This window comes from Cucurbita maxima, unplaced genomic scaffold, assembly GCF_002738345.1.
Source record: "Cucurbita maxima cultivar Rimu unplaced genomic scaffold, Cmax_1.0 Cma_Scf00014, whole genome shotgun sequence".
NCBI lineage: Eukaryota > Viridiplantae > Streptophyta > Magnoliopsida > Cucurbitales > Cucurbitaceae > Cucurbita > Cucurbita maxima.
The window spans coordinates 1,654,063-1,679,407 of NW_019272030.1; the positions used below are offsets into that span (position 1 = coordinate 1,654,063).

At 38.2% G+C, this 25,345-nt stretch overlaps 4 protein-coding genes and 1 long non-coding RNA gene across 11 annotated transcripts in view; 1 reads left to right on the top strand and 4 right to left on the bottom strand.

The window, feature by feature from the left end:
• Positions 1-1,377, bottom strand: part of LOC111489073 — a 6,007-nt gene extending 4,630 nt beyond the window's left edge. For 2 of the 4 annotated variants that reach the window (XR_002719323.1, XR_002719322.1), the window contains exons 1-2: positions 1,145-1,377; positions 818-1,013 (exon numbers count right to left, since the gene is read on the bottom strand). This is a non-coding gene — a long non-coding RNA (uncharacterized LOC111489073). The remainder of the gene's footprint in view (positions 1-817; positions 1,014-1,144) is intronic. The other 2 variants (XR_002719321.1, XR_002719320.1) reach the window with 1 other exon arrangement.
• A 550-nt stretch (positions 1,378-1,927) lies between these two features.
• Positions 1,928-5,862, top strand: LOC111489063 (tRNA modification GTPase MnmE). Of its 2 annotated transcripts, XM_023137088.1 has the most exons (10): positions 1,928-2,148; positions 2,235-2,536; positions 2,658-2,796; positions 3,360-3,481; positions 3,563-3,766; positions 3,861-3,920; positions 4,488-4,626; positions 4,901-5,019; positions 5,120-5,347; positions 5,444-5,862. In XM_023137088.1, exons 1-10 carry the CDS (start codon positions 1,965-1,967, stop codon positions 5,636-5,638), a joined length of 1,692 nt encoding a protein of 563 aa, XP_022992856.1. In that variant the 5' UTR covers positions 1,928-1,964; the 3' UTR covers positions 5,639-5,862. The 2 variants fall into 2 exon arrangements, with proteins under 2 accessions (XP_022992856.1, XP_022992857.1); XM_023137089.1 differs by lacking the exon at positions 5,444-5,862 and having other exon boundaries at positions 4,901-5,018; positions 5,118-5,341.
• A 966-nt stretch (positions 5,863-6,828) lies between these two features.
• On the bottom strand, positions 6,829-19,571 carry LOC111489057 (acetyl-CoA carboxylase 1-like). 3 transcript variants are annotated; one of them, XM_023137079.1, is made up of 33 exons: positions 18,975-19,571; positions 18,718-18,825; positions 17,756-18,131; positions 17,310-17,516; positions 17,067-17,228; positions 16,847-16,939; positions 16,670-16,765; positions 16,389-16,562; positions 16,135-16,228; positions 15,847-16,034; positions 15,702-15,752; positions 15,575-15,614; positions 15,240-15,364; positions 15,010-15,126; positions 14,846-14,920; positions 14,696-14,752; positions 14,496-14,600; positions 14,266-14,352; positions 13,981-14,172; positions 13,717-13,905; positions 13,451-13,561; positions 13,272-13,358; positions 13,019-13,195; positions 12,678-12,755; positions 12,465-12,587; positions 11,976-12,245; positions 11,552-11,889; positions 10,986-11,223; positions 10,524-10,867; positions 10,226-10,439; positions 9,678-9,854; positions 7,399-9,552; positions 6,829-7,315 (listed from the first exon to the last, which is right to left on the bottom strand). In XM_023137079.1, the coding sequence occupies exons 3-33, from the start codon at positions 18,128-18,130 to the stop codon at positions 7,259-7,261; spliced, it is 6,795 nt and encodes a 2,264-aa protein (XP_022992847.1). In that variant the 5' UTR covers position 18,131; positions 18,718-18,825; positions 18,975-19,571; the 3' UTR covers positions 6,829-7,258. The 3 variants fall into 3 exon arrangements, with proteins under 3 accessions (XP_022992847.1, XP_022992848.1, XP_022992849.1); XM_023137080.1 differs by lacking the exon at positions 18,975-19,571 and having other exon boundaries at positions 17,756-18,158; positions 18,718-18,934; XM_023137081.1 differs by lacking the exon at positions 18,975-19,571 and having other exon boundaries at positions 17,756-18,170; positions 18,718-18,934.
• Positions 19,572-21,493: 1,922 nt separating this feature from the next.
• LOC111489469 (non-specific lipid-transfer protein-like protein At5g64080) lies at positions 21,494-22,549 on the bottom strand. The gene is made up of 2 exons (XM_023137700.1): positions 22,051-22,549; positions 21,494-21,965 (listed from the first exon to the last, which is right to left on the bottom strand). Exons 1-2 carry the CDS (start codon positions 22,391-22,393, stop codon positions 21,625-21,627), a joined length of 684 nt encoding a protein of 227 aa, XP_022993468.1. The 5' UTR covers positions 22,394-22,549; the 3' UTR covers positions 21,494-21,624.
• A 1,990-nt stretch (positions 22,550-24,539) lies between these two features.
• LOC111489385 lies at positions 24,540-25,116 on the bottom strand. The gene is made up of 2 exons (XM_023137578.1): positions 24,805-25,116; positions 24,540-24,657 (listed from the first exon to the last, which is right to left on the bottom strand). Exons 1-2 carry the CDS (start codon positions 25,062-25,064, stop codon positions 24,540-24,542), a joined length of 378 nt encoding a protein of 125 aa, XP_022993346.1. The 5' UTR covers positions 25,065-25,116.
• Positions 25,117-25,345: the final 229 nt, after the last annotated feature.

Below are 25,345 nucleotides of genomic sequence, written 5' to 3' on the forward strand. Positions count from 1 at the left end.
TTTTTTTTTTTTTTTTTTTTTTTTTTTTTTTTTTTTTTTTTTTTTTTAAATAGATGCCTGAAGATTAATTCAGTACCTGAGTCAGCTGCAGGGAAAAGGAAAAACTAAACAAAAAAGAAGCGCACAACTATGTATTCTCTCATAAAGCTAAAAGTAAAAGGTGATGGTTTTTTGTACTTCGGAAATGTCTCTAAATAACATCATTATGTATATATCCACACGTAATGAAGAAGCCTGCTCTTCTGATCAATTTTCCCCAGAAGATTTCCATTGTATCTTAGTTCATCCTATAATTCTCATCCATGGAGCATTTTTATGAACTTGAATGAGTTTAGTTGTTATCGTGTTGATTATATCTGACCAGTATTAATCTAAGGTTAACATTGTTTATTCGAAGTAGACGTGAACAATGATGGTTATTTTTTAGATTTATTCAAAGGATGATAGCTAAATTTAGACTCTTAAAAGCTAACATCCAATTATTTCAAACATTTAAGCGTTTAATTCAAAAGTTTGATGCAAAACTGGTAATCAGTATCTACACCATCTTTCAAGGTTGGAGGTTCAAATCTCTAAACCCTCACTTGTTGTAAGAAAGAAACAATGGTCTCTAAACCCTCACTTGTTGTAAGAAAGAAACAATGGCAAGTTTGATTTGTATAACTTTTCACATGAAGCGATTGAATACAAACTACTCAAACTACATACCCGAACTAAAAAATTCAAACCAGAAATTTTAAATACAATTCTAGCATGGCGTTTCAACAAAGTGCAACACAAACTCAGACATTAAAATTATGAGCGATTCAAAATGTACCTCTTATCTCTCGCTCTTTGAGCGTCATCCCAATCCACGGGAATAATATTATTTGAATGTATACATACGATTCAAAAGGCTGCCAACTTCCACAACTTTCTCTAACAGCAGAAGATGAAGAAACTAGCGCTATCGGATCTGATGCTTCCAAATTCTTCACTCAATAGCCTCCCTCTCTAAGTAGACCTTCTTCCTCCTTAGAATCAAATTTCACAGACAAGAAATGTAGATGTGGTTTGAATTGCAGATTGAAAAATCAGCAGGAGGCTAAGAGAATCTTCCAATTTAGAAACTTAAAAGACAAAAACTCAAAAGCAATGAACCTACCGGTAGACAATCAAATCACCGTGTACGATGTTGCTTCGAACCTCAGTCTCGTCAATGGCCACCATGGATCAAAAATCAAAGCATCAAAGTCCCGGTCACCTCATTTTGCAGAACCGGCGCAAGGAGAAGAGAGGGAAAAGCATGGAATGAGTGAGATGTGGTGGGTTGGGGCTGTTGCCACTGGAGAGCGTCGTTTTCGTACGTCTATTTTAACATCCTAACATCACCAAAAACACAAGCTTATGGCTAATTATAATAATAAAAAGAAATAAGTGAATATTAAATCTATTGATTATATTTATAATAATACCCTTTTTTTTTTCCTTTTCTTTTTATGGCATCTCCAAGATAAATATGTTAATAAAACATAAATAAATAAATAAACTTTAAAAAAATGTTTCATAAATTTAAGGCTAAATTATAAATATAATATTTAAATTTTAATATTTTTAAAATTTATGAATTTAATAGAAGAACGTTTCACTAAACATAAAATTTTTATTTATATTTTAAATTTATAAAAAAAATTTATTAATACATTTATTATATATTTTTTAAAAATTTAATAGACACTGATATTGTAATTAAACCCTCGTTGTTAAATTTTAGGTTTAGTATCTAATATTTTATTAACTATTAAACATTTTTTTAAATTCACGAAATTGAAAATTAAAATCCTCAAAGTTAAATATATATATATATATATATATTTGACAAATATGTGAAGGTATTAAATAAAATATTTTCCGTTTAGTTTTCCTCCTCATCATTCAAAAACCACCCTTAATTCTTTTGGTTGTCCAGGTTTCGAATCAGAGCTATGGCTCTGCTTCCAGGATTCCGCCATTTCATCACCCATTTTTGCAGAACCACGCCGCCAATGGCATTTCTCTTTACCCATTTCCATACCCCTATTTCCAGGCCATCCTCTCTCTTCCATATACCCAACCCCTCCAGCCCTGTTCTCCCGAAATCCCTGATAAAGTCCCACGCTTCTGGGAAAAGTCATTCCCCTAATCAATTTCTCTTATTTTCACTTCAACTTTACTGGGTTTGTCCATTTTCTCATTCTTGTTTCCTCTTAGTGCAGAAACTACATTCTTTTTGACTCGGGATGAGCGATTGGAGGATTCGCATGCCGGGATTGAGCGTGAACAAATTGAGAATTCAAGCACAATTGCAGCCATCGTGACATCCATGGGGGGTCCTCCTGCTGCGGTGGGCATTGTGCGTTTATCAGGTCCTCGTGCTGTGAATATCGTTGGGAGTTTATTTTGCCCTGCCGCGAAAAAGAAGGGGAAGAATGTGAGCCAGCAGCATCCATGGAGACCCACCAGCCATGTCGTGGAGTACGGTGTGGTATTGGACCAACAGGGCGATGTAATTGACGAAGTACAGTAATGTTTACTTTGCTATGCTTGGAAAATTTCTCAATTCTGCGTTATGCTGTTATGGGTGTAGGCTTTTGTTAGTTTATGATTAATTTGAGCTGTGGTTGTGCACTTTTGTGAAGGTTTTGACGGTGCCAATGTTAGCCCCAAGATCTTATACTCGTGAAGATGTGATCGAGATTCAGTGTCACGGAAGTGAAGTATGTCTTCGTCGTGTGTTAAAAGCTTGTTTAGAAGCTGGAGCCCGGCTTGCAGAACCAGGTTTGTTTCTGAACTGGAATCACTTAGTCATTAAATTCATTGTAAGATCCCACATCGGTTGGGGAGGAGAACAAAACACCCACCAGAACCGAGTGATCTTCCTGCGAGGAGGTTGAGCCCGAAATGGGGTGGACATGAGGCAATGTGCCAACAAGGACACTAGGCCCCAAAAGGGTAGATTGTGAGATCCCACATCCACATCGGTTGGGAAAGAGAAAGAAACACCCTTCTTAAGGGTCTGGAAACTCTCCCTAGCAGACACGTTTTAAAAACCTTGAAGGGAAGCCCAAAACGGAAATCTCAAAAAGAACAATATTTGCTAGCAGTGGGCTTGGGCGTTACATGGTTTGAAGGGTCTGGTAACTCTCCCTAGCAGACACGTTTTAAAAACCTTGAGGGGAAACTCAAAACGGAAAGCTCAAAGAGAACAATATTTGCTAACGGTGGGCTTGGGTGTTACATGGTCTATATACGTGCCCCTTTTCATTTTTATACATTCACTGAAGTGTTTGCTTGCATCCATGTAATTAAAGCATAGGCTAACGCATGAATTTATACTTTAGGTGAATTTACCCTTCGTGCATTCTTAAATGGTCGCTTAGACCTTTCACAAGCAGAAAATGTTGGGAAATTAATTTCAGCCAAGTCTACGGCTGCTGCTGATGCTGCGTTGGCTGGAATTCAGGTTGGGGTCTTCTTTATTTGACTGATAACGTTGCCTGAATGGCTGCCGACTTGTTTACTGAAGTATATTGTATTTTGGTAGGGTGGCTTCTCTTCCTTAGTCAAATTGCTAAGAACACAATGCATCGAATTACTCACTGAAATCGAGGCCCGACTAGACTTCGATGATGAGATGCCACCGTTGAATTTGGAAACTATAATGGAGAAAGTGCATGCCATGGCACAGGAAGTAGAGACTGCTCTCGAGACAGCCAATTATGACAAGCTTCTTCAATCTGGAATACAGGTAAACTTTTAAGAGTCGTCGAATCAGTTTGTTTCCTGGCACAAGAGATGCGTGCATTTGTTAATACCTTCTGTCATCTCCTTAAAACTTGCAGATAGCAATTGTTGGCCGTCCTAATGTTGGGAAGTCGAGCCTTCTTAATGCATGGAGCAAAGTAAGCTGCATAACGTCCTTGTTTTCCCTTTCAACTTGAACTCCTTTAGATGATTTATTCTATCTGTGAGTCTGATGTGATATCCGATAATCTTCATGTCAGTTCTTTCTTTTTCCTTGTTATTTCCGTTGAGTGGTTGTATTTTCACTTAATCTTGAAATCACCTACTGCTTTATCACATGGGAGAGCTTGCTTGACTTTCCAGATTTGGTGATATGTGACTGAGAAATCTTGGTCCTTGTTACTACTTTCATACCAGTAATGGTTTGTGAGATCCCATATCGGTTGGGGAGGAGAACGAAGCATTCCTTATAAAGGTGTGGAAACTTCTCCCTAGTAGACGCGTTTTAAAATCGTGAGGCTGACAACGATATGTAACGGACCAGAGCGGATGATATCTACTAGTAGTGGGCTTGGGCTATTACATTGCTGGAGAAAGAAATTGTAAACTTCTTAAAAATGCTAAAAGATTACAAACCTCATAATGGAAATTTCTGTTTGATATAGTGGTTTTCTTTTACTCTTAGTCACATTATTCCATTGTCACATTTATTATTTAGTGTGCAGAGCGAGAGGGCAATAGTTACAGAAATTGCTGGAACTACCAGGGATGTAATTGAAGCGAATGTTACCGTTTCTGGTATTCCTGTTACTCTTCTTGATACTGCTGGAATTAGGGAAACAGATGACATTGTGGAAAAGATAGGTATGATTTACTAATTTCAGCATTTCGAGGGTTTAGACAAAACATTTGGTGTTGTGCCATACAGATATATGATTATTTTCCCGAAACGAGTTGATTGCAGGCAGGTCACACAAACCATGTCGGTGTAGGTTGTAACTCGACCTACACCGACCATACATTCCCTTAAATCTTATTGACAACTCGACCATATGTTGAGTTGCCCTTAATTCTTCTCGAGTTGCAACCCGACAATACGTTCTCTACTCCTTGGTCACGGCCCTACTCTGTTCTACAGGTGTCGAGAGATCTGAAGCTGCTGCCCTCGGAGCTGATGTCATTATTATGACTATAAGTGCCCTCGATGGATGGACTGAAGAAGATACCATACTTCTCGATAGCATACTTGCAAAAAAGGTTTGACAGCAAAATCCTACCACCCTCTGCCTTCAATGAGTTCTGCTGATCAAAATTGGTGCTTATGTTTTCTTCTCTTTTAAATTCTTTGAAAGTACAGAAATCAGATGGATCAACCACGCCTATACTTCTTGTCATAAACAAGATAGACTGTGCTCCATCTGCTGCAAACATGGATGCAATTAGTATCAACCGTGACTCTTTCAGTAAACAAGTTTTTACATGCGCTGTCACTGGACAAGGAATAGAGCATCTGGAGATGGCAATATCAGAGCTGATGGGACTCAACAATACTCTTGCAAGTGGACGTAGATGGACGGTAAACCAGGTAACCTTTTCCTACCTTCCCCTCACCAAACAAGATTGAAAGAGTAATGAGCAATATAGAACTTATGGGTTAGTGTTGTTTTGGTCATACAATCAGAGACAATGCGAGCAGCTTCTTAGAACCAAGGAGGCACTTGGAAGATTGAAATCTTCGATTGAAGAGGAGCTGCCTCTTGACTTTTGGACAGTGGATTTGAGAGGTGCTGTATTAGCTCTTGGGGAAATTAGTGGTGAGGATATCTCTGAAGAGGTTTTGTCCAATATTTTTGGCAAGTTCTGTATTGGTAAGTAGAAAGTATCAATGTAATGTACTATTTGGTTATGAAATCCAATTATGTAAATGGATTTCATATTATTTTCCATTTCTAGCCATGGCTTCACTCGAGTCACTTTCAGGATGCCATCCCATTTTGGTCGCTTCCAGCTTCCAACATGTGGAAGTTTTTTCTGACCTGTGAACAGAGTGGTTGCAAATGTCTTTTAAACTCTCATAGGTCCTTGAACTTTTTTATTTTATCTCATAGCGTCTTAATTTATTCAACATATCATTTGACTTACAAATCGAGAGATAGTTTGACAATATAAGCCATCGTCATCTTCAACTGTGATTTTGTATCCAAGTGTCATCTGCATAGTTTGATGAAGGATGTAAAAGGGTGGTTTTCGTTTCGACCGTTGCTTGAGAAGAGTCTTTCAGATCAACTAACAGGCACAACTCTTCAAAGATGCAACACCATTGAAGATTTTATCCTCAACTCAAAATCACAAGGCCGTAGCACTCTGAAAAGGTGCCACACCATTGAAGGGTGTAGGGTTGTGTGTTTAAGCTGCTCCTCTCTCAGCTGTTGCCCTTGAAACGCAGTTTGTTCTCATGAGATTACACATGTTCGGAACGTTTTGAGGCTTAACTTTTCAGTTGCCTCGGATGGTCACTACAGGTAAAAGGATATGCTAGATTCTTTGTAAAGCTCAATAAGGAATAATAAATATTTTAGGTGCTGGCCGGTTCTTTCCCCCCTCCTTACCAGATGCTGCAAAAGCCATAAAAATATAGGTATATAGGACACCCTGCAGGCCATTGGACGGCAATGGCTATTTAAGTAGAATCATTTTGATGCTTGAGATTACATAACTCTGAAGGATAACCACAGTTTAAAATCATATCCTCCTGACAACCTCTAAAGGGGTTAAACTTGGTATAGAACCAATGTGTTTCAACATCAGAAGAAAGCTTACAAAAGAAGAAATGAAGGAGGAAGAGAAGAAAAGGAGAGCAAAGGAAAAGGAAAAACAGAGGAAGGAAGAAGAGAGGAAAGCCAAGGAGAAGAAGGAACGTGAAAAACAAAGGAAGAAAGAAGAGAGGAAAGCCGAGGAGACGAGGGAAAAGGAAGAAAATCTGAGAAACAAAAGGAAACAGCAGAAAGCATTGAAGATAGAGAAACAGAAAAACAAGACAAAGAGGAAATAAGAACATGAATATCATTTGGTTCTGAATGGTATATTATTGTACTAAACAAGAACATGAAATCGCCGTTTTTGATGGCCAAAATGGTTCAATTAAGCCCCATAACCTCTTATTTCCATACAGTACAATTTCATAAAGTTGGATTGATACACTAAGGCCAAGGCAGATGAGACCCTACCAATACCATTTTTCTTAGTGTACATACATAATTTATTTCCTACAAGCCAGAGGCATAATCAAAATCTTATTCTCTCAAAGTAATGAAATGCTTCCTAGGACTAATCACTGGCAAATAAAGAGAAAAACTTCATTTGTCCAACAAAATAATTGGTAACCTTGCATATGCAGCCAAGTAATTGTTGGATTCAAGAATGTCTCAGATATAAGAAATTATCAAGTCTATCACATTCCAGATCTGAGGCCACAATCAATAACTAACCTATAAACTTATTCGAGCACCTTACGAAGCTCATCGATCAATTGTACTCGGCTGGATTGATCCACCTGCATAGTTTATACACAATCAGTTCCCTGTATTGAGTTACATGATAAAGTACGAAAACTTGTCGTTAACTGGTTGTATTTACCTTGCTTAGAAGAGCAGCAAGACCTTGAGGTAAAGCTTGTAGATCCGCATGTGAGCTACCGAAATCGGTTAACTGAAGGAATACCTTCTGAACTCGCAATTCATTGAGTTTGTCCTCATAATTCCTTGGATCATCTTTCCAACTAAAGAAACTGGCATCATCCATCCATGCATCTTCTCCATCTTTTCCAATGCCAGAATTTGAAAACCAGTTCTTAATCAAGTCCAGTGCAGCTTCATGTGAAAGGTGCTCTCCAGCAGCTCCTCTTACTGTCTTGATCAACGATCCTTCTGAAATCCTACGTTGCAGTCTCTTGTAGAAGAACGATCTGGAATCACTCCAGTTGATAACTTTTTTTATGACTCCTTTTGCAGCCATTCGCAAGGAGGAGTCGTGTAGCTCTGCGAATCGGGTGGCTATCTGAACATAAACAGGCAAAAGCTCCTTTTCACGAGCTTTGATCTGCTGCTGTAGAGATTCGGAGAGATTATGGATACCGTTTCCTTTTGCTTCTTGAAGTTTTGCCTTTAGGCTGATCAGCTGTTGATCAAGTCTACCCATGCATTCAAGCAACTCCCTTGTCCTAAATTTAATCTCAATCATTCCTTCAGGCTCAAGCACATTACCTCTAGCTGTTGTTTCTGCATACATCTCAATATGTTGTGAATTGATCCTACTATCCACAACAACCCATGCCCCACCTCGGAGTTCACCCATCATTGGAATGTATACAAAAACAGGTTGCTTATATGTTCGCAGATTCTCTACAATAGTCGAGCCCGCCTGCAGAATTCCCTCGAAAAGGTCTCTTTGGCCCCCAGAAAAGCCTCTCCAATTGGCAAGAATGAAAAGTGGCAGCTCTTCTCTATTGAAATCCAACAATGCCTGGGCTGTTTTCGAGGCAGAATCAGGAAACCATACTTGACCAGCCTGAGGAACAACCCTTTCATGGGAATCCAGCTGACCAGGATCAGCAGGGATGACTTGCATCACTGTCTGCGTTTCTACAGCAATAATTCCAACGGGAATTCCTCCAAGTTTAGCTCTTCCAGTAACAACTGTCCTCGCCCAGCCCTCCAGTGTTTCGATGAAGCTATCCTTGTCAAAAATTCCTCCCATCCACTTTCCACTACCATCCAAAGCACCACAAATTGCTGCACGAGGATCACACGTGTTTTCAGGGGCGTACTCAACATCCCTCTCTGGAGGATCTAAAGGTTTTGAAATTGGAAGTTCACCGCCGATGTGAGATGGTACGTAACTAAGCCACTTAAGAATAGCAGATATCCCTTCAAGGTCATCTGAAACTGTTAGATGAACAACACCATTGGTTGCCATGATTTTGGGTCCACCGAGTTGCATGTGAGAACTATAAACTTCACGACCAAGAAGTTTGTTTAGTGTAGAGAAACCAGTAAGAATTATAGGCTGATCAAGCCTTTGTATGCATCGCATTCCAAGGCGAGCGAGATAAGCACCAATCCCAACAGTCCTTCCAGTGACATATGTTAAGGTAAAAGTTTCATTATACGCCCTAGAATATGCACCAGCAATAGCTCCACTACCAGTTAGGTTCTCTACACCCAAGCCATCCTCCTTTCCAACAATGGTATCAATAACCCATCTTGATTCTCCATTAGCCATCTGTACTTCATGTGCAATGACAGAGGATTCAATACGAGCATAATCTTCAGGGGTCAAGTATACGTACTGGAAACCACGCTCAGGGCTAGATTCATCAGACCAACCTACTCTAAAGCAGGATTTGACTTCATCAGCAACCCCAATTCGGGCACCAGAGTTTGCTGCCAAGTAAATTAAAGGCAGTTTCTTTGCACAAGCCAAATCAGTGACAGCAAGAAAGAACGCGTCCTCTCGAGGGCCAAAAGACCCAGCCCTGAAGGTTACATCATTTGATACAACCAATATACTTCTTCCAGAGGGAAACTCTGGCGTTGACATTTCCATTAACCAGGCTATCATACCAATATCATTAAGCCCAGGTTGTCGCTGCACAGGGACAAGGGGAGTGCCCCAGAAACCTTTCTGGTCAGAAAATGTGAGTTCAGTAACTTTGAGAAGAACTTTTCCCTCAGGTTTACCAATATTGGTGAACTGAGATTCCCATGACTTTTCCAAGGCCGTCTCAAATGCCTGCAAAAACATTTGTGTTTTAGTTTTTCAGTATCCGGTCCCTGTGCACTCACAGGGCACGCACATAATTGGAAGACAAAACAACCGAACTATCAGTTCGTAGTATAGCAAGACATGTTGCTCACCAATGGAAAGTCATAGCAGTAAGTGGTGTTACTTCTTCTGGCAGAAAGACGCTTCAAATCAAGAACTCCGAGCGGCTGGTGTTGTGCACTCACAGGCACGCCGTGAAGAGGAGCATCTTTTGTGACTGAATTGTAGAGTACTCTGTGTTGATTTGTATCCTCAATTTCACGATATATCTAGATATGAAAATATATTCTGATCATCATTTCCGCAATTAATTTCAGCTATATAGTCTCACTTACTAACTGTATTCTACTTGAACGGTATTCAAATAACATCTATACGAATAAACTTCAAAAGTAATCTTCAGTATAAAAGACAAACTCAACAAACAAATGGAACTCCAGCTAACGCTAGATATTAGTATCAAAAGGACTCGAATAATTACCCAATGTGCCCAAAATTTAGTGGATATTGATATATCCTCTTATCGAGAAATGAACCCGTGATTTATATCAATTTAAGTCCTACTTACTAGTTTACTGTTGCATGCAAACATATTTATCTATTGTTTGGAGAAAAAAGAAGTGGTAACTTGAACCCTTACATGTACAGTGCAGGTATGACCCGTCACATTCGTTACGACTACCCTCCAAGCACCATTTGCCTGTCCAGAAGAATCAAGCCACATTTTTGCTTCCCATTCACAAACACCTAATTTGTGCATTCTTACACCAACAAATGACTGGATTTCACGAGCAAGTTCAGCCAATATGGTCTCCACTGCAGCCTCGTCTTCTCCATTATCGAAGTTGGCTCTCCTGGAAATTAATCCAAGCACAAACTCCTTTAAGAATGCTATCGTCTATAAAGAAAAAGACTAATCAGAAAATGATAACACTTACTTGTGATAGGGTACAAGATCGCCTATATGTTGTTCTCTTAAGATGTAAAGATACATATGAGCATGGTCAGGTCTGATAGCACTATTGTGCGAATTGAGTTCCAGCTCCTCCATTGCAGTCATCAAGGACCTCAAGATGCTCCTTGAAGTAAAAGAAAGAGGCTTGCGGACTTCTACATCTAAACCAGGATATGCAACTAAGCCTTCACTAGAGACTGGCTGCCTAACAAGTGTTCTCAGAAACATCCTCTGAATCACTCCTGGCTTTTCTTGAACAGTGTAAAGGTGCCATTGACGATCCCGAGAAGGAGTATACCGGATATTTCCATACCCTTTGAGTTTATCCTGGAAGGGAAGATAATATGCAGGTGGGTGAGAATGAGATCACAAAATTACACCAATGTCCGGTGCAAGACAATCGTGGCATTGAATGGTAAATGATAAGGGTGCTTTCATGACTGACCAATTCAAGGTAAATGGACAAAGGAGGTTCCAGATGACGCAATAAAGGCTCTTCTTCGTAATGCAGCTTTTCCGCTGACCAGTGGAATGAGTGCCTCATAGGGGGCCGTCCTTCATCTCTCTGTATAATGCAGCTAATTACAGCTACACCTGCAGAGCGGAGACTGGATCCAATTTCTTGCTCTTTGAGTATTTTAGCCAATTTGTTTATTCTCTCTTGAGCTTGATCTTCGTCACCACTGTTTATCATCAAGACAAGTCGATGAAAGGAAGACCAATAAATAAATCCTAAGATAAGTTTATAATCTAGTTAAGCTATCTGGCACATGATTTGCTGGGAAATATAGGACCATGAAGACCGACACATTTACATATTACAGTAAAAATGCATGTGCGTGCACAAACAAAGAAAAATACAGCATAACAAATGGCATATACTATGTTATTGAGTTGACATCCAAACAAGACAGGCATACAAGATTAGATGATCAACAAATTTGTCTCTCGATAAGAAAGGCTCATCCAAAAACTGGAATTCAATTGAGAGTATGCAGGTAAAGCCGTTACCTATCCTGAAGTAAGCTCATCTGGTTGTTGATGCCCACTAATGCAATGTGTATCATATTACCAAAGTTGGCTGGTTCAAGAGAGTTGCCTCTGGTTGCCTCGTTAACACTATGAGTCGTTTCCTTTAGTGCAGCACTAAGAGTTGTAGGCAATAACTGTAGAGACTTTATAATGATCATGGCTCCCCATTTCCTCTCACTGTGTTTCTCAACTGACTGGCAAGACTCCTGATCTTCAATACCATTTTTCCTCTCAATATGCTCTTCTAAAAACTCCCATGACCCTATAAGACCAAATCTATGCCACTGCATCCGCACACTCCCCTTGACAAGGTAGGGCTGGATAGGGAACATATTGACATGTTAGACATGCAAGAATCGATTCCATTCGAGAGGGGGGTGATTACAAAGGTTTTAGTAAGTACCTGGTATAGCCTGCGAACATAAGTCTCCACCACTCGCCTTTGAAGAGTATGATCACTATGATCAAAGAGACCTACAAGAGCATCCTCAACAGCCAAAGGAACACTTACAAGAGCTTCCATTCGCTCATCAATGGCACTTTTCCTCTTTGGGGTGTCCATATTTTCTCCATCCTCGGTAAACATCTCTAATTCAGAAAGGCTTCTAGCAATATTGGAACGGAGTTCACTCAACTTAGTTTGTTCCAAGAGCTGACTTGCCTTCAGGGCCAGCTGTAATTAAGCATTTGAACATGTGCTTAGAAGCATATTAAGAGGGGGGATTAAAATGTAATCAAGCTGTATGCTGGCAGCAAGTTTTTTGCGGTCTGAAGTGTGAATACCCCCTATATCAGACAGATCAAAACCCCACCCTATGGAAGAAAAATGGTTTTGACGATAAATAACTGATTAACTCAGAATGAAAACCGTTTCTTTAACGGAGTAGCCTACCTCAGAATAATTTGTATGGTTAAGTGCAGAGAACCGTATTAGTTTATCTCGGTAAGCTGCAGGGTTAGGATAGACGAGTTGTTCCATGAGTTGCAATATAAGCTTATTTTTGCTCCTGATGCCCTGTAAGCCAAAAGACGAGCATGAAACTCGATATTCAAATGCAAAAAATCAACATCAACTAGGCAGGAAAAGGAAGATGGGAATTAGTACCTGATGAGAAAGGACAATGTCAACGACCTTCAGCAGATCTTTCTTATATTGAAGTCGAAGTCTCTCAATCACATCGGCCTGTAAGGAAAAGATAAAACTTTACGTCAAGAAATAATAATTTAACGTCGATAAGTGTAAAACCACACCACCAAACGCACAAAAGGGTGTATTTTTCTTTGTATAAGAAATAAGTCTTCATTAAAAGAAACGAATATACAATGGCCAACGTGGAAGGACAACCACCACCAGGATGCACCAAGGGAATTACAACATCTAGCTCCATGGAGAACATGATTATTTTCTACTATTGAATCATTTATCAAAATGGGAAAACAAATCACCTGAATGTTGTCGCTGAACATTTCTTCAACTGACAAATACTCTTCAAAAAGGGACTGAACAATAACACGAGCATGACTCTCTCTTCCACCATCGTAAGACTTCACAAGACTCACCAACGGTTCAAGAAGCCTTTCTTGAGCTCCCTTTTCTTTTTCTGGACAGGAGGTTAAATGAGCCTGCCAGAAGAAGTGTTTACCTTTTGTGAAAGCCAATTCAACGAGAACTTGAAAGGATATTGGTGGAAGAACTTACTTCAAGAATAGAACGTAACAATTTAGCTGGGAAATCGACATTCTGCGAACTTGAAATCCCCTCAAACTCCCTGTACTTTGACTCCAGCTAATAAGAAAAATGAATGAACATTCAGATTGTTGTAAAATCGGTAGTTGAGGATAAAACTGGAAGTAGGATTCAGAAGATGAGCACCGCACCTCAAATTTGAGTTCTTTGGGAAGACGTGTTGCAAGAACTGACATGCATTCTTGCCATTGTAGGAGTGGTAATTCAGGACTATCGAGGCAATTGAGTAAGTTTTGCACCACCTGAGAGAGAAGAAAGACTTTTCACTAGTTCTTCATTACTATGAGAAGGACTTGAAATGTGTACTGTGTATGCAGATAAATGGATATATAAGTATGGAATGTGTATAAAGAGAGAAAGATCTAATGATAGCAGAAATGGACAAGAGATCGTTCACCTCCTCAATGTTATGCTCATATCCTGCCAAAATCATCCGAGATGCATTTAAGTTTGCAGCACACCTCTGATGAACTTTACCAGAAATTGCAGTTGGGGGGCCCAAGATGGGGAAACGCCCATGGAACGGCTCTGCTTTCCTTACAGCTGATGGATCATCTAGATCTAGCTTTGCTAAGAGTTCGCCGGCCTAAAACGACAGAGGTTCAATAAATTCAGCAGAACTAGAGTTACCCATATTTCATCATTGAATTCTGCCACAAACCTGCATTGCTTGACCTTCAGACATTTCAAAATGGATAGCTCCAGAAGCAGGTGAAAGAAGTGGCATGCACATCTTCATGACCTCAACTTCAGCATATGGTGCATCAGCATCAATATGACTGTCATCTGAAACCAGATACCTCAACAGTTTGCATGGCGTCTCTGCAACTAATTTTGATGGATCATGGTCATTCTGATTAAGAACATAGAGCACAAAATGTCAAGAGCCTGTACTGGAGAGTGTTCAGGAATGTGAAGGGGTCTTATTAGTGTCAGTTGAACGCACCTGAAGCAAGCATGTTCTCCCATCAATAAGAAGGCGAGTTCCAGCCGCTTCTTCTTCAGCATATATTACATGACTATTCCCATCCAACTGTTCAAAATTGAAGCCACACATTCAAATTGCTTGACCATACAAAATCAACAGATCTGCTCAATCTTGAGAGTAATTTCTTATTATGAGGGCTTCAGTAATGCCTAATATTCGCAAACATAACTTTCAAGACAAGTACTTGCCTGCATCAATAAGCCTCCATCACGTAAGGTATGAATCTCCGCTTCAATCTCTGATCCATTCATTCTCAGCCGATAACTCCCAGGTCCTCCCCTAACCATGTCAATCTACAATGAATACCAGACAATTGAAGTGATGTGTCAATAAGCTATATAAATTTGCAAACTTGCCAAGCGCTGGTATCAAGTGACAGAAGCATTACCGTGTATTTGCTTCCTTCAATATTTAGTGATACTTGAGAGTGAACAAGAGATATGTGCTGCCATTAAATTTGTTAGAACATAATGTACGAAGGATAATGCATCGATGCAACAAAAACCAGGTACCTAAATATAATCTCACGTTACAATACCTTGGGAGGGATTTGCCCTTTCTCAAGATAGCCAATATAGTCGGAAACCATGGCTGCACTGCTGGCGGATGCTTTCTATGTTGAACAAAACAAAATCATTACTAATATATTTAACTATGCATACATTTAGAAAATTGAAATCACTATCAAATGCGAGTCCTTACGAATAAAGCCCCTCCAACAACAGAAATGTACCATGGAGGCCTCTCTGCTCTAACTCGCATAGCAATTCTACTGTCCAACCAGCCTGTATGAATTTTGTTTTCTCTGTAATCTAGAGCCTGTAGAATATCCTTCTTAAGTCGTATTTCCACCAAAATTGAATGAAGAAGATAATATGCTTTACACTTGCAGAAAAGAAACGGAATTAAATATTATATCATTTTAGCATTACGTTTAAAAGATCGACTGTGTAATCAACATTCGTTCGAATTTCTCCTCGAATTTGTATTTCCTTCAGCCCAAGAACCATATTCGCAATTGCTAAAACTCGGGATTCTCCAAATGCAAAAACATGACCTGGAGGAAATCAAGATTTAGCAACACATGCAAATGACCAAATAAAAATAATTCTCTTAGGTGTTATGATAAAAATATCATCCATATTCCAAACTTTTTAATAAGAAACTGAAATTGAAGTAATTAAAATATATTTATGTGTCTAAAAGTGTTTCTCAAAACTCAAACTGAAGGACTGAGTGCTGAAAGTATCTATCAACTAATGCTTACCAAACTGAGAATCCGAAAATTCATGAATCCCTCCTCCAGACTGCAAAGCATACCAGCAAATGTAATTCAGCATAGATGTTAGAGTACAATCATAGGAAGAAAATACATATATGAGAAAAAGGCGTACCTTGACGGAGAAGTACGCCCACACATTTGGCTTACTTTTGAAATTCAACTCCTACATAGTGTTGGAAACATTTTAACATCTTTCATCTTGCAAAATAAAATTAAAAAAACATCATATGTCAAAAATCATAATCAACGCAACCAACCTGTACTTTTCCACTTGTAGGTTTAAACCCATCATCAGGGTCCTCGCTTGTAACTCGCACAGCTACACAATGGCCTTTTGGTCTGATGGATTCAGCCTTGTCAAAATCAAATGAAGTTGCAGCAACAGAAGTTTTCCGCCAAGCATCATATCCTCCACCATGCTCTACCCCATAAAACCGTCTGATTTCTGATTTTAAAAATTGTATATGAATTTTTTTGTTATAAATATAAAAACTCATGCGACAAATATGAAAACGAATGAGTTCCATAAATTTAAGACATCGTACCAGGAATTTGCCACAGAGGAATTCCCATCCCCACAGAAACTTGGGCTGCTGGAAGGTTTATTTCAGCTATCCACTCAGTCACTGGATGCTCGACCTATTTAAAAATCAATATTTACACGAAACCGTCACCCCTCGTGAATGTTTTGTGGATGTACTCAACAGAGGACAGCTATTCATGAAAGCATGAAGTTTTTGATGAATTAAGTGATAACTAGCATGGGTATGTCAAGTTATAGATTGAAGGTCATCAATACCTGTAACCGAGGATTGAGCTCTAAGAAATAGTACTCTCCAGTTTCCATACTGTATAGATACTCAACAGTTGCTGCTCCAACGTAGTTCACACATTTAGCCAGTCTTCTAGCTGCCTGTTCTAGCTTTTTTACTGTCTCCAGTGGCGCAACCGTTATCGGACCCTCCTCAATAATCTAGTCGGAAGAGGCAGGAAGTTAAATGATAGGCTCCTAGTATGAACAATTTAGAAAAATATTGGTTCCCAAGAAAATCAGACTGAACAATAACCATATGAATTAACCTTTTGGTGCCGTCTCTGAACACTGCAATCACGACTGTGCAAAGCAGCAACGTTTCCGTATTGATCACATAATAACTGTACTTCTAGGTGCCGGCTCTAATCACACAAAAGTCAATGAAAAGTCAGAATAAAACATGTCCTACAGCAACCATGATGATTTAGCAGTAGATATCTGACCTGTGATGCAACCTTCATTATAAATATGGGTGATCCTGGAACCTCTCCTTGCACTTGTTTGAACAATGCTCTCACCTCATCATCATTATGAACCTGAAGGTTGAGATTAAAACAATGTTTTGTTCTCTCAAATTCATCAATGGAAGTTCAGCTCTCAAGTGTATTTTCATTGTTCCTAAGCTACCAATGTAGTATGTATCCATGACACTGTTATTCTAACCTTTCTTATGCCTTTACCCCCTCCACCCCATGATGCCTTAATCATGGCAGGGTAACCTACAACTTGACAACTTGCAATGGCCTCTTCTGTTGTGTAAACACAAGCTTCCCTGTACACATCATCTGGGATGGAAACTACGCAGCTATCAGGTGGAATTTTCACCTAAACACAAAATAAATAAATATATTGAATGTGGATCCTTGAGTGGATGATATGATCAAACAGAAAATAATATGAACTTACGTGAGAACCACTCCAAGGAAGAGTGGGTACTTCTGCTGCCTGTGCAATTAATGATGAACCAATTTTATCACCCAGTGCTGCCATAGATATCGATGGAGGCCCAAGAAATCTTATTCCTTTTGCATTCAATGCATCTGGTAGCTCTGGATTCTCAGATGCATGGCCCCATCCAGGCCAAACTGCATCAACATGAGTTATCTCTGCCATCTAAATTGTGAATCAATTTAATATGATAATCAGTTTTATAGCAATACAAACATCTTATGAGCAAGAAGGTACTAAGAGGTCATAACCTTATATCATGATTTGCATGTTCGACTTACTTAAATGATCAAAAGACAGAGTTCATCTTCATTTTTTTTTTCTTTGATTCTTTTCCATGGGAATCAAATCCCATTATGAAATGTGGAGATAATAATGCAAATTTGATTGGAAAGAACATGTACCTCAACAATAAGCTGCACGTTAGCATAGTTATTGTTGTTGGTTCCACCAGGAACCTCCACAAACTGATCAGCAATTCTGATATGCTCTGCATTGATCCGCATATCCTCTGGGGTAGCCATAGCCACCAGCAAGATTGCCTTTTCAGTGCCAAATGCTTCATAAGCCCATGTTCTAACACTACGCATAAATTTAACCGCAGCCATTCCATTGTTTGCAATTAAAATACTATGGATTGGCTTCTTTCCACCAAGAGATCGGCAGAACTCATCAACTTCAGGAACCGCAGTTGCATTTCTGATGGGTATTACCCCATTCAAGTATCCATTCCCACGCCCAAAATTGATCACATTCGATTTCCTCAGGGCTTCTGACATGCTGCAGCGATGCAAAATAGACAGTCACCTGAAATGCTGACTTAATAACCATAACAGAGAAAAGTTTCAAGTAAAACTATCAAATTCTTTATCATGCAGCTTTCAGAGAGAGCATTCTTAAATGGGTTTTCCTGTGCAAAGTGCAGCATATAGTATATTTTAACATCTGCGGACCTGGCGAACGAATCTAACCACATCAAGATTGCGTATGATTTTAGGACTTAGACAAGACATGAATTTTACAGGTGCATGCCATCTAAAACTTGTCCTCTACCATCAGTTTTGTTAGAGGATTCCCTCTCCTAATGAAGTCCAAAACAAGCCATAAATCTCCAGTTAAGTAAATCATTGATGGAAATTTACGCTCTAAGCCTAAACTAAACGAAGCAGATAACAGCAAATAGATTCCATTATCCAAATTAACAATCACCCACTTGGAAAAAGTAAGCAAGCGACAGGCTGATCCGACACAAACCGAATCCAAAAATGTCTTGCACCAAAATTAAGCATAGAATAACACAAACGAAACGACCCATTAAGTAAAACTAAAAAAAGAAGGCAAACAAAAGGAAGTCACAATCACAAACCTTGGGGAGTAGAGAGAGAGATAAACCAAATATTGGAGAAGAGTAGATCAAAACACTTCAGTTCACGGAATGATTGCCACAAACCATTAGTTCATCAAGAATCAGAGACTCCGGAAATTCAAAAGAAAATTTGAAAAACAACAAATGGGTATTAGTGATCGGTGTGAATCATGCACAATCTTGGTATCAAGAACTTGAAGCTTAAAATAAATGGCAGAGGAGGTAGGTAGGAGTTTGGGCTTAGTGGGGTCACTTACTCTTAAAGCTCCTTTAATGAAACCTGCACGTGGTATGCCTTCATCCCAAGTTCCAACCCATCTCCTCTCTTCCTTTCTCTATTTGCTACCGCTAGTTCCCACAGTTTACAGATGCTCGCATTAAACAACGACTTCTAGGATCTCCCACAAATCTCATCGCATTCCAAGAATCCTTCACCAAGAACTGAAACCCAAATCGTTAAGAAGGTGAAAGATCCATGGCCACACGAAACACGACAGCTTGAGGCTCGCATCACTGTCAGACGAGGTGGCGCATTGACTATGGGGAAGGTGGTGTTGGCGACCAAACTTTTGCTGTTTGATTGATTTCAGCGAAATTGAACCCGTCACCGATCTTCAAGCTTTAATTCATTCACATTTCTCCCACATTTTGACCAAATTGATGCGTACAGAGTATGTGTGTGTCTGTTTGTGGTTGGATCCATTAATTTCATTTATGGAGAGATGTTCATGTTTAGGTGATGGGTTGGCCGAAGAGGGAAAAAAGAAATAAATTCTTAGGGATTGAGTTGGTTAATAGTTGAGGGTTAGGTTCATCCACGCCTCCCTCGCCGCACTTTCCCACATCTGCGCCTTCCATTTGCCCTAAACTTCATTTGAAAAACAAGAAAAAACAAAAATTCCCCTTCGAAGATCGAACGAACAACCGCTGTTGGGTTGGCTTTGCTATTGAATCCATTGCTGGTCGCCGCTCCAATAATTTCGGACTTTTTATTAATGTTTGTAACACATTCTTGAAAAACCCTTTTTGAAAAATTCAGACACTATGTTTAAGCTAAAGATTTCGTTCATGTTCAATCTCTCCTAATGGAGCATTTAATAAATTTATCCATACGATGTTCAAATATTTGTATCAATATTTATGGTGTTATGGAGCATTAATTTGATTATAGGTGATCTTCTTCAAGCCAAATTGTCCTCAATTTTGTGTTAACAAATAGAGAAAGCTAGCTCGTGGGCCACGAACTCATTTCACATTAGATTGTCTCTAACGCTTCTCTACAACATGATTATGTTACTTGAGTCACACAAAAATTCATTTGTGTTATAAATATTTATCTAGAATTAACATAGTTTCGTCGTTCAATCAATATGAAATGATGGGGGTATCGTACGAGGTTGTCGATGTGTGGGAACAGTATTTGTACATCTGCTTGTGGTTGTTCATGGTGTGCTTTTATTGCCCATTTGTTCGTCAAGGGACTGAAGCATTGAGCTTGGCACAGGTCTACTAGAATAGAGCTTCAAAAACTAATGTCTATTTTAATCGTAATCTAGCGATTTTGTTTGTTTCTCTTCCTAATCACTATATTCTCCACCCTTTCTAGTGAATCATATGATTTTATAGTGCAAAAATATATGAAATTGTGAATAAATCGTATGCTTTTTTAGTAATTAATTTATATATGACATTCAAATTTTATTTTATTTTAATATTTAGCTTGAATAAAAGTACATATTTTTTTTTTTTTTGTATGCATTGTCGATTATTTGAATAAAATCATGCAGCAATGATGGGTCCGGACCTCCTCCGGGAATGATTTGGAAGATCCAAAACAAAAAATAGTGGTATGTGCTAGCAACAACATAATGGAGGCAGTCAATCAATATAGATTGATCCAAAATCTGATTCAAATCCAATATAACACCTATGGGTACATAAGAAATGTATTGAATCGATTCTTTTTAATGAATAGAAACTTCGAATATGGAATTCAAAGGGATTAAATAGGAAATCATACTCTGAATCATAGAACTATAATGAATTTTAATTTTATATTAAAAATTACAATATGTATTCAAATTTGATTTAATTTTAAAATAAATAAAAATTTAGTTCGAATAAAAGTGTTCGATTTTTAAGATCATCCAATTCGTTCAAGAAAATCGATAGTTGGGAATACTGTAGCAAAACAATTTCGTCTGATGATTTGTCAGAATCATCAGTATTTGTGATATCAATATCATGGTTTTTGATATCAATATCTTGATTTGTGATATCAATATCTTAATCGAGTTTAGATTATCGGTAAACATACTCTATGCGTTGTCAAAACAGGTATTTGCAAACAATTTCAAGCAACTGTACGTTCTTATCTTTTTTTTTACAGACAAGCCAAAGATGTTTTGTCTTCTTTTGATATTCCCGGAATAATAAAAACACTTTTTAAGACCTTGGATATCGAAAAATACAGAATTGACTATTTTGGATAATACACAGGAAAAGCCAAAGGAAAATGAAACAAAAGCGGTGATGATAAGAAGAGCCAAGGAGGAAGAGAAACAAACTTTCATAAATTTTAACTATATATATTTTTCTTTTTTAGATTCGTACGTTATCCGTAAAATGTGAAAGTAATTTCATAGAGCCATTTAGTCTGAATAATACATGAAGAATAATACATGAAGAGAGGAAGAAACATAAACCTCATATTTGATTAAAATAAATAATAATAGTAATTAAATAAATAAAACTCTATATTGTTTCGATATCTCCATCGAAACACTGAAACTACATTATTTTAACGGGAAAGAAATATTTTCCTAACTTCAATAGGGGAAATTGAAAAAAAAAAAAAATTATGAAAAACGGGTCAAAAATGACGTAGATGGCTTCTAAAAAGGAGCATCACAAAGCTCCGAATGAAGCCAGAAGGGCGAGAGGCAGCACGATTAGGCTAGAGCAAGTGGTGAAAGATAGAGCCGATGCCGACGAGTCCTCACCAGACGGTCCCATTTCGTCGTCTGAAGGTGCTGGAGCCTCCACTGGGACTCTGCTTGGCGCCAATTCTGGTGGTGGTGCTGGTGGACTTGGTGGGCTAACTGGAGTATGCGTTGGGGATGTTGAATTTGGAGCCGGCTTTGGCGGTTTGGTGCATGGGACTGCTGATGGCACTTTCGCTCTTTTTGCTGGCTTTGGCGCTTTAGCACTCGGAACTGGAGGAGATGCCATAGCCGGAGAAACAGCAACTGCCAAAAAGAGAGAGGAAAAAAAAAAATCCTCAAAATCAGAAAATAAAAAATTGATCGATTTCAAAACAAGAACAAAACGCACTGGTGCAATCGGCAAGTGAAGTAGGGCTTCCGCAGGCGGCAGGAAGGCCGAGTGCCCTGGTTCGATTCAATTGAATCCCCATTCTCCCGTTCTGCTTCAACGCATCGCACATACAATCGCCTTTCGATTTCATCACATCTTTAACCACTTTGCAGCAATCCGTAGAGGCATTCGCCTTCGTGCTCCCAATCGTGAAGTATTCCACGCACGGCATCATCTGGTACACCACTGCCGAGCAATCCAACGCACTCGGCGCCGGCGATGGCGATGTCGCACCCGCAACGGCAACCGCTGCAATGCAGATCGTGAACAGAGCCAAACTCGGAATGATCGACATTGCCATTGCTTGGAGAATTTCCGTCCGTGCTGGATCAAAAAGAATTTCAGAGATGAATTTTCAAATGGATCTTTTTTATTTTTTTTATTTTTTGATTTCAGATGTTCATTGTTATTGAGATTTATACTGCTTGTTCAGTGAAATTAGGTTGTTTGTTTAGTTCGTTAACATGAACACATTTTGAAATTTTGTTGAGATTGATCCAAGATTACTGCCGTTACAGCAGGTAAATATCTTGACCGTTTCTATGATTCAAATTCAATTTTACCCTAATTGTATTTTTTGCTATAATTCTAATTATTAATTTTGCTAAAGAATGTTTGTTTCAATGGCCTTATAGACAAACTTTCTGCGTGGGCCTTATAACTAGAAACAAACCCATGGCCCATGGCCCATGACCCCAATCCAAAATTCACATTTTAAAAAAATATAATTCTAATGAGGGTTAGACGAGCACGACTCTCCACAATAGTATGATATTGTCCACTTTGAACATAAACTCTCATCTCATGGTTTTGCTTTAAGTTTCCCCAAAAGATTTCATATCAATGAAGATAGTATTCCTTGATTATAAACTCATGATCATTCCCTAAATTAGCTGATGGAGGACTTTCATCATCCAACATCTCTCCTCGAACAAAGTATCTCTCCACTTAATCAAGGCTCGACTCTTTTTTCTTTGGAGTCATTTGTTTGACATTTGAGGATTTATCAATCTATTGACACAATTAAATTTAGGGCATGACTCTAATACCATGTTAGAAGAACATGACTCTCCACAATGGTATGACATTATTCACATTGGTCTACAAGTCTTAATGGACCTATTTTTAGAATCACCAAAAAACACATCATACCAATGAGATAGTATTCCTTGATTATAAACTTATGATCATTCCATTAATAAGTAAAAATATCTCATATACAAAAAATAATAATAATAATAATAAATAATAATAATAATAAAAAATAAAAATAAAATAAATATCTCATTCCTTACCATGAAAACTATTTAAATTTATTTTTAATGAAAATTAGTTCATATTCGTTGGAAAATAACTTATTTATTTTTATTTATATTTTGATACTTGGATTAAAAATAATAATAATAATAATTACCCATCACTTGGATTTTATATTTTATACTTTTTTATTTTATTTCTTATAGTTAATTAATTAATTAACTAATTCATATTAATTTAACAAAATTAATATAATAAATCAGTTATTACTTAATTCCTCTAAAAAAAAGTTCATTCAGTTAAAATTATTATAATAATTTGATTTAATAAAAATAAACTAATTATTATGACATTTTATTTATAAGCATCGTGTTTTAATACAACATTCAATTAAATAACGTGGGACAATAAGTTGCATTTCTTTTTCTTTATAATCAATGAAAAAATTTTAAATTTAAAAAAAAATAAATAGTCCCAAATCATCAATTTTGTTAACTAATATTAAATTTAATTAATTATTTATTATTATAATTATTATTATTTGAGTTTAATCTTGGGGAAGTGGGGAATCGATGAAATGGATGGACCATTGGAAAGGGGCAAAGGGCACAGGTCTTGAATGAACCACGAAAAAATAATATCCAAAATTACTTTGGAATCACCGTATGTTTGGACATAAAAATATATGGGATTCATTTGAGATGAATATAATTTTCCTAATTGTTGATTCTTTAAGCTATAGTTTTTAGGCTTATAATTTGTAACAAAAAATGGCATTAAATGTAAACATATAAGCAATATTCCTAATTACACTATAACAAATAAAATTCTTATTAAATTCGTCTAATTTTTTTGTGGATTAGATTAGTCCGAGGTTTTTATAAGTTTATGAGTCCAATATTTATAGGTGACGTACAATTAATTGTATTACCGACCTTTCATATTTATATCACCAAATAACAAATAAAAAATAAAGTACTTATCTATTTGTCTCCCATTTTTGTTTATGTTTCCTTGTATTATACTTAATCCAATAAATAAATAAATATATTAACACGAGAGAATATTCTTTGTTTATAAACACGTAAGTTAGTGGACTTTCCTCCTCCCCACAAATACTAACTCTTTACCTAAAACAATGGGTTCTTTATTAAGATTCAAAAGATTACAAGACATGCTCCGTAGAACTACTATACTTTGGCAGTTGGTCGTGGTCCTTTCGTCGACACCTTCGAACGTTTCTCCTTGGCCTCGTCCTGATTCATCTGCTGCTTCCGGCACTCTGCACTACAAAAACCGCTCTCTCCCCTGTTTCCACCCAAAATCGCATCAATTTCACTCAACGATCACATCAACCACGTCGATTCAAAGGATTCCAGGCGAATTTCGATCAAAATTCAAAGGAAGCACTTGAATCTGTACTTCCATGAAAGAAAAAAAACGGACTTTACTTACTTGTACATGTATATGTCACGGCCGGCGACGAGGGAGCGGCGGTAGAGGCAGCAAGCCTGGAGGTAGTTAGACGACCAGGGGAATTCATCGGAATTTCTTCGATTGTTGCTTGATGAGAGCATGAAGAGAAGGCGGTGATCGAAGGCGGTGTTTGGATTTTCGACTTGTTGAGGTTCTACGACGGCGGCGCCTCCGATGTCGAAGAGGATCTCCTTCTGTCTGGCGGTCCTTTTGATACATAGCCTCTTCGGCGGCGGCATGGTAGTTCTCCGGCGAAGTTGGAGAGAGAAAATGGGTGAAAGAGAGAGAAGAGGGAACGGGGGAATTTAAAGTGAACGAAATAACATAAATAAACTTATGTATTTATAATTATTTAATTCCAATTATTTTTCACTTCCACACAGAGCTGGGCTGCTCTAAGCCCGGGTTCATTTTTAGTACTCATATTATGGACCACGATTAGATTGGGCCGGCCCAGCCCAGCCCAGCCCAGCCCAGCCCAGTTATTTCTAATACCCAGGACCATAATTAATAGAAATTT

Bases quoted from the DNA above. Each gene is read 5' to 3' on its own strand.
- LOC111489063 (XM_023137088.1), top strand. From the start codon at position 1,965: ATGGCTCTGCTTCCAGGATTCCGCCATTTCATCACCCATTTTTGCAGA. The intron at 2,537-2,657 runs GTACAGTAATGT...ACTTTTGTGAAG, and splicing joins AGGGCGATGTAATTGACGAA to GTTTTGACGGTGCCAATGTT. The intron at 3,921-4,487 runs GTAAGCTGCATA...TTTAGTGTGCAG, and splicing joins TTCTTAATGCATGGAGCAAA to AGCGAGAGGGCAATAGTTAC.
- LOC111489469 (XM_023137700.1), bottom strand. From the start codon at position 22,393: ATGGCAATGTCGATCATTCCGAGTTTGGCTCTGTTCACGATCTGCATT. The intron at 21,966-22,050 runs GTGCGTTTTGTT...TCTTTTTGGCAG, and splicing joins TTCACTTGCCGATTGCACCA to TTGCTGTTTCTCCGGCTATG.
- LOC111489385 (XM_023137578.1), bottom strand. From the start codon at position 25,064: ATGCCGCCGCCGAAGAGGCTATGTATCAAAAGGACCGCCAGACAGAAG. The intron at 24,658-24,804 runs GTAAGTAAAGTC...GGGTGGAAACAG, and splicing joins CGTGACATATACATGTACAA to GGGAGAGAGCGGTTTTTGTA.
- LOC111489057 (XM_023137079.1), bottom strand. From the start codon at position 18,130: ATGTCAGAAGCCCTGAGGAAATCGAATGTGATCAATTTTGGGCGTGGG. The intron at 13,906-13,980 runs GTTTGTGGCAGA...CTGTCGTTTTAG, and splicing joins CTGAAGGTCAAGCAATGCAG to GCCGGCGAACTCTTAGCAAA. The intron at 9,855-10,225 runs GTAAGGGTTCAA...TTTCATATCTAG, and splicing joins GTCATACCTGCACTGTACAT to ATATATCGTGAAATTGAGGA.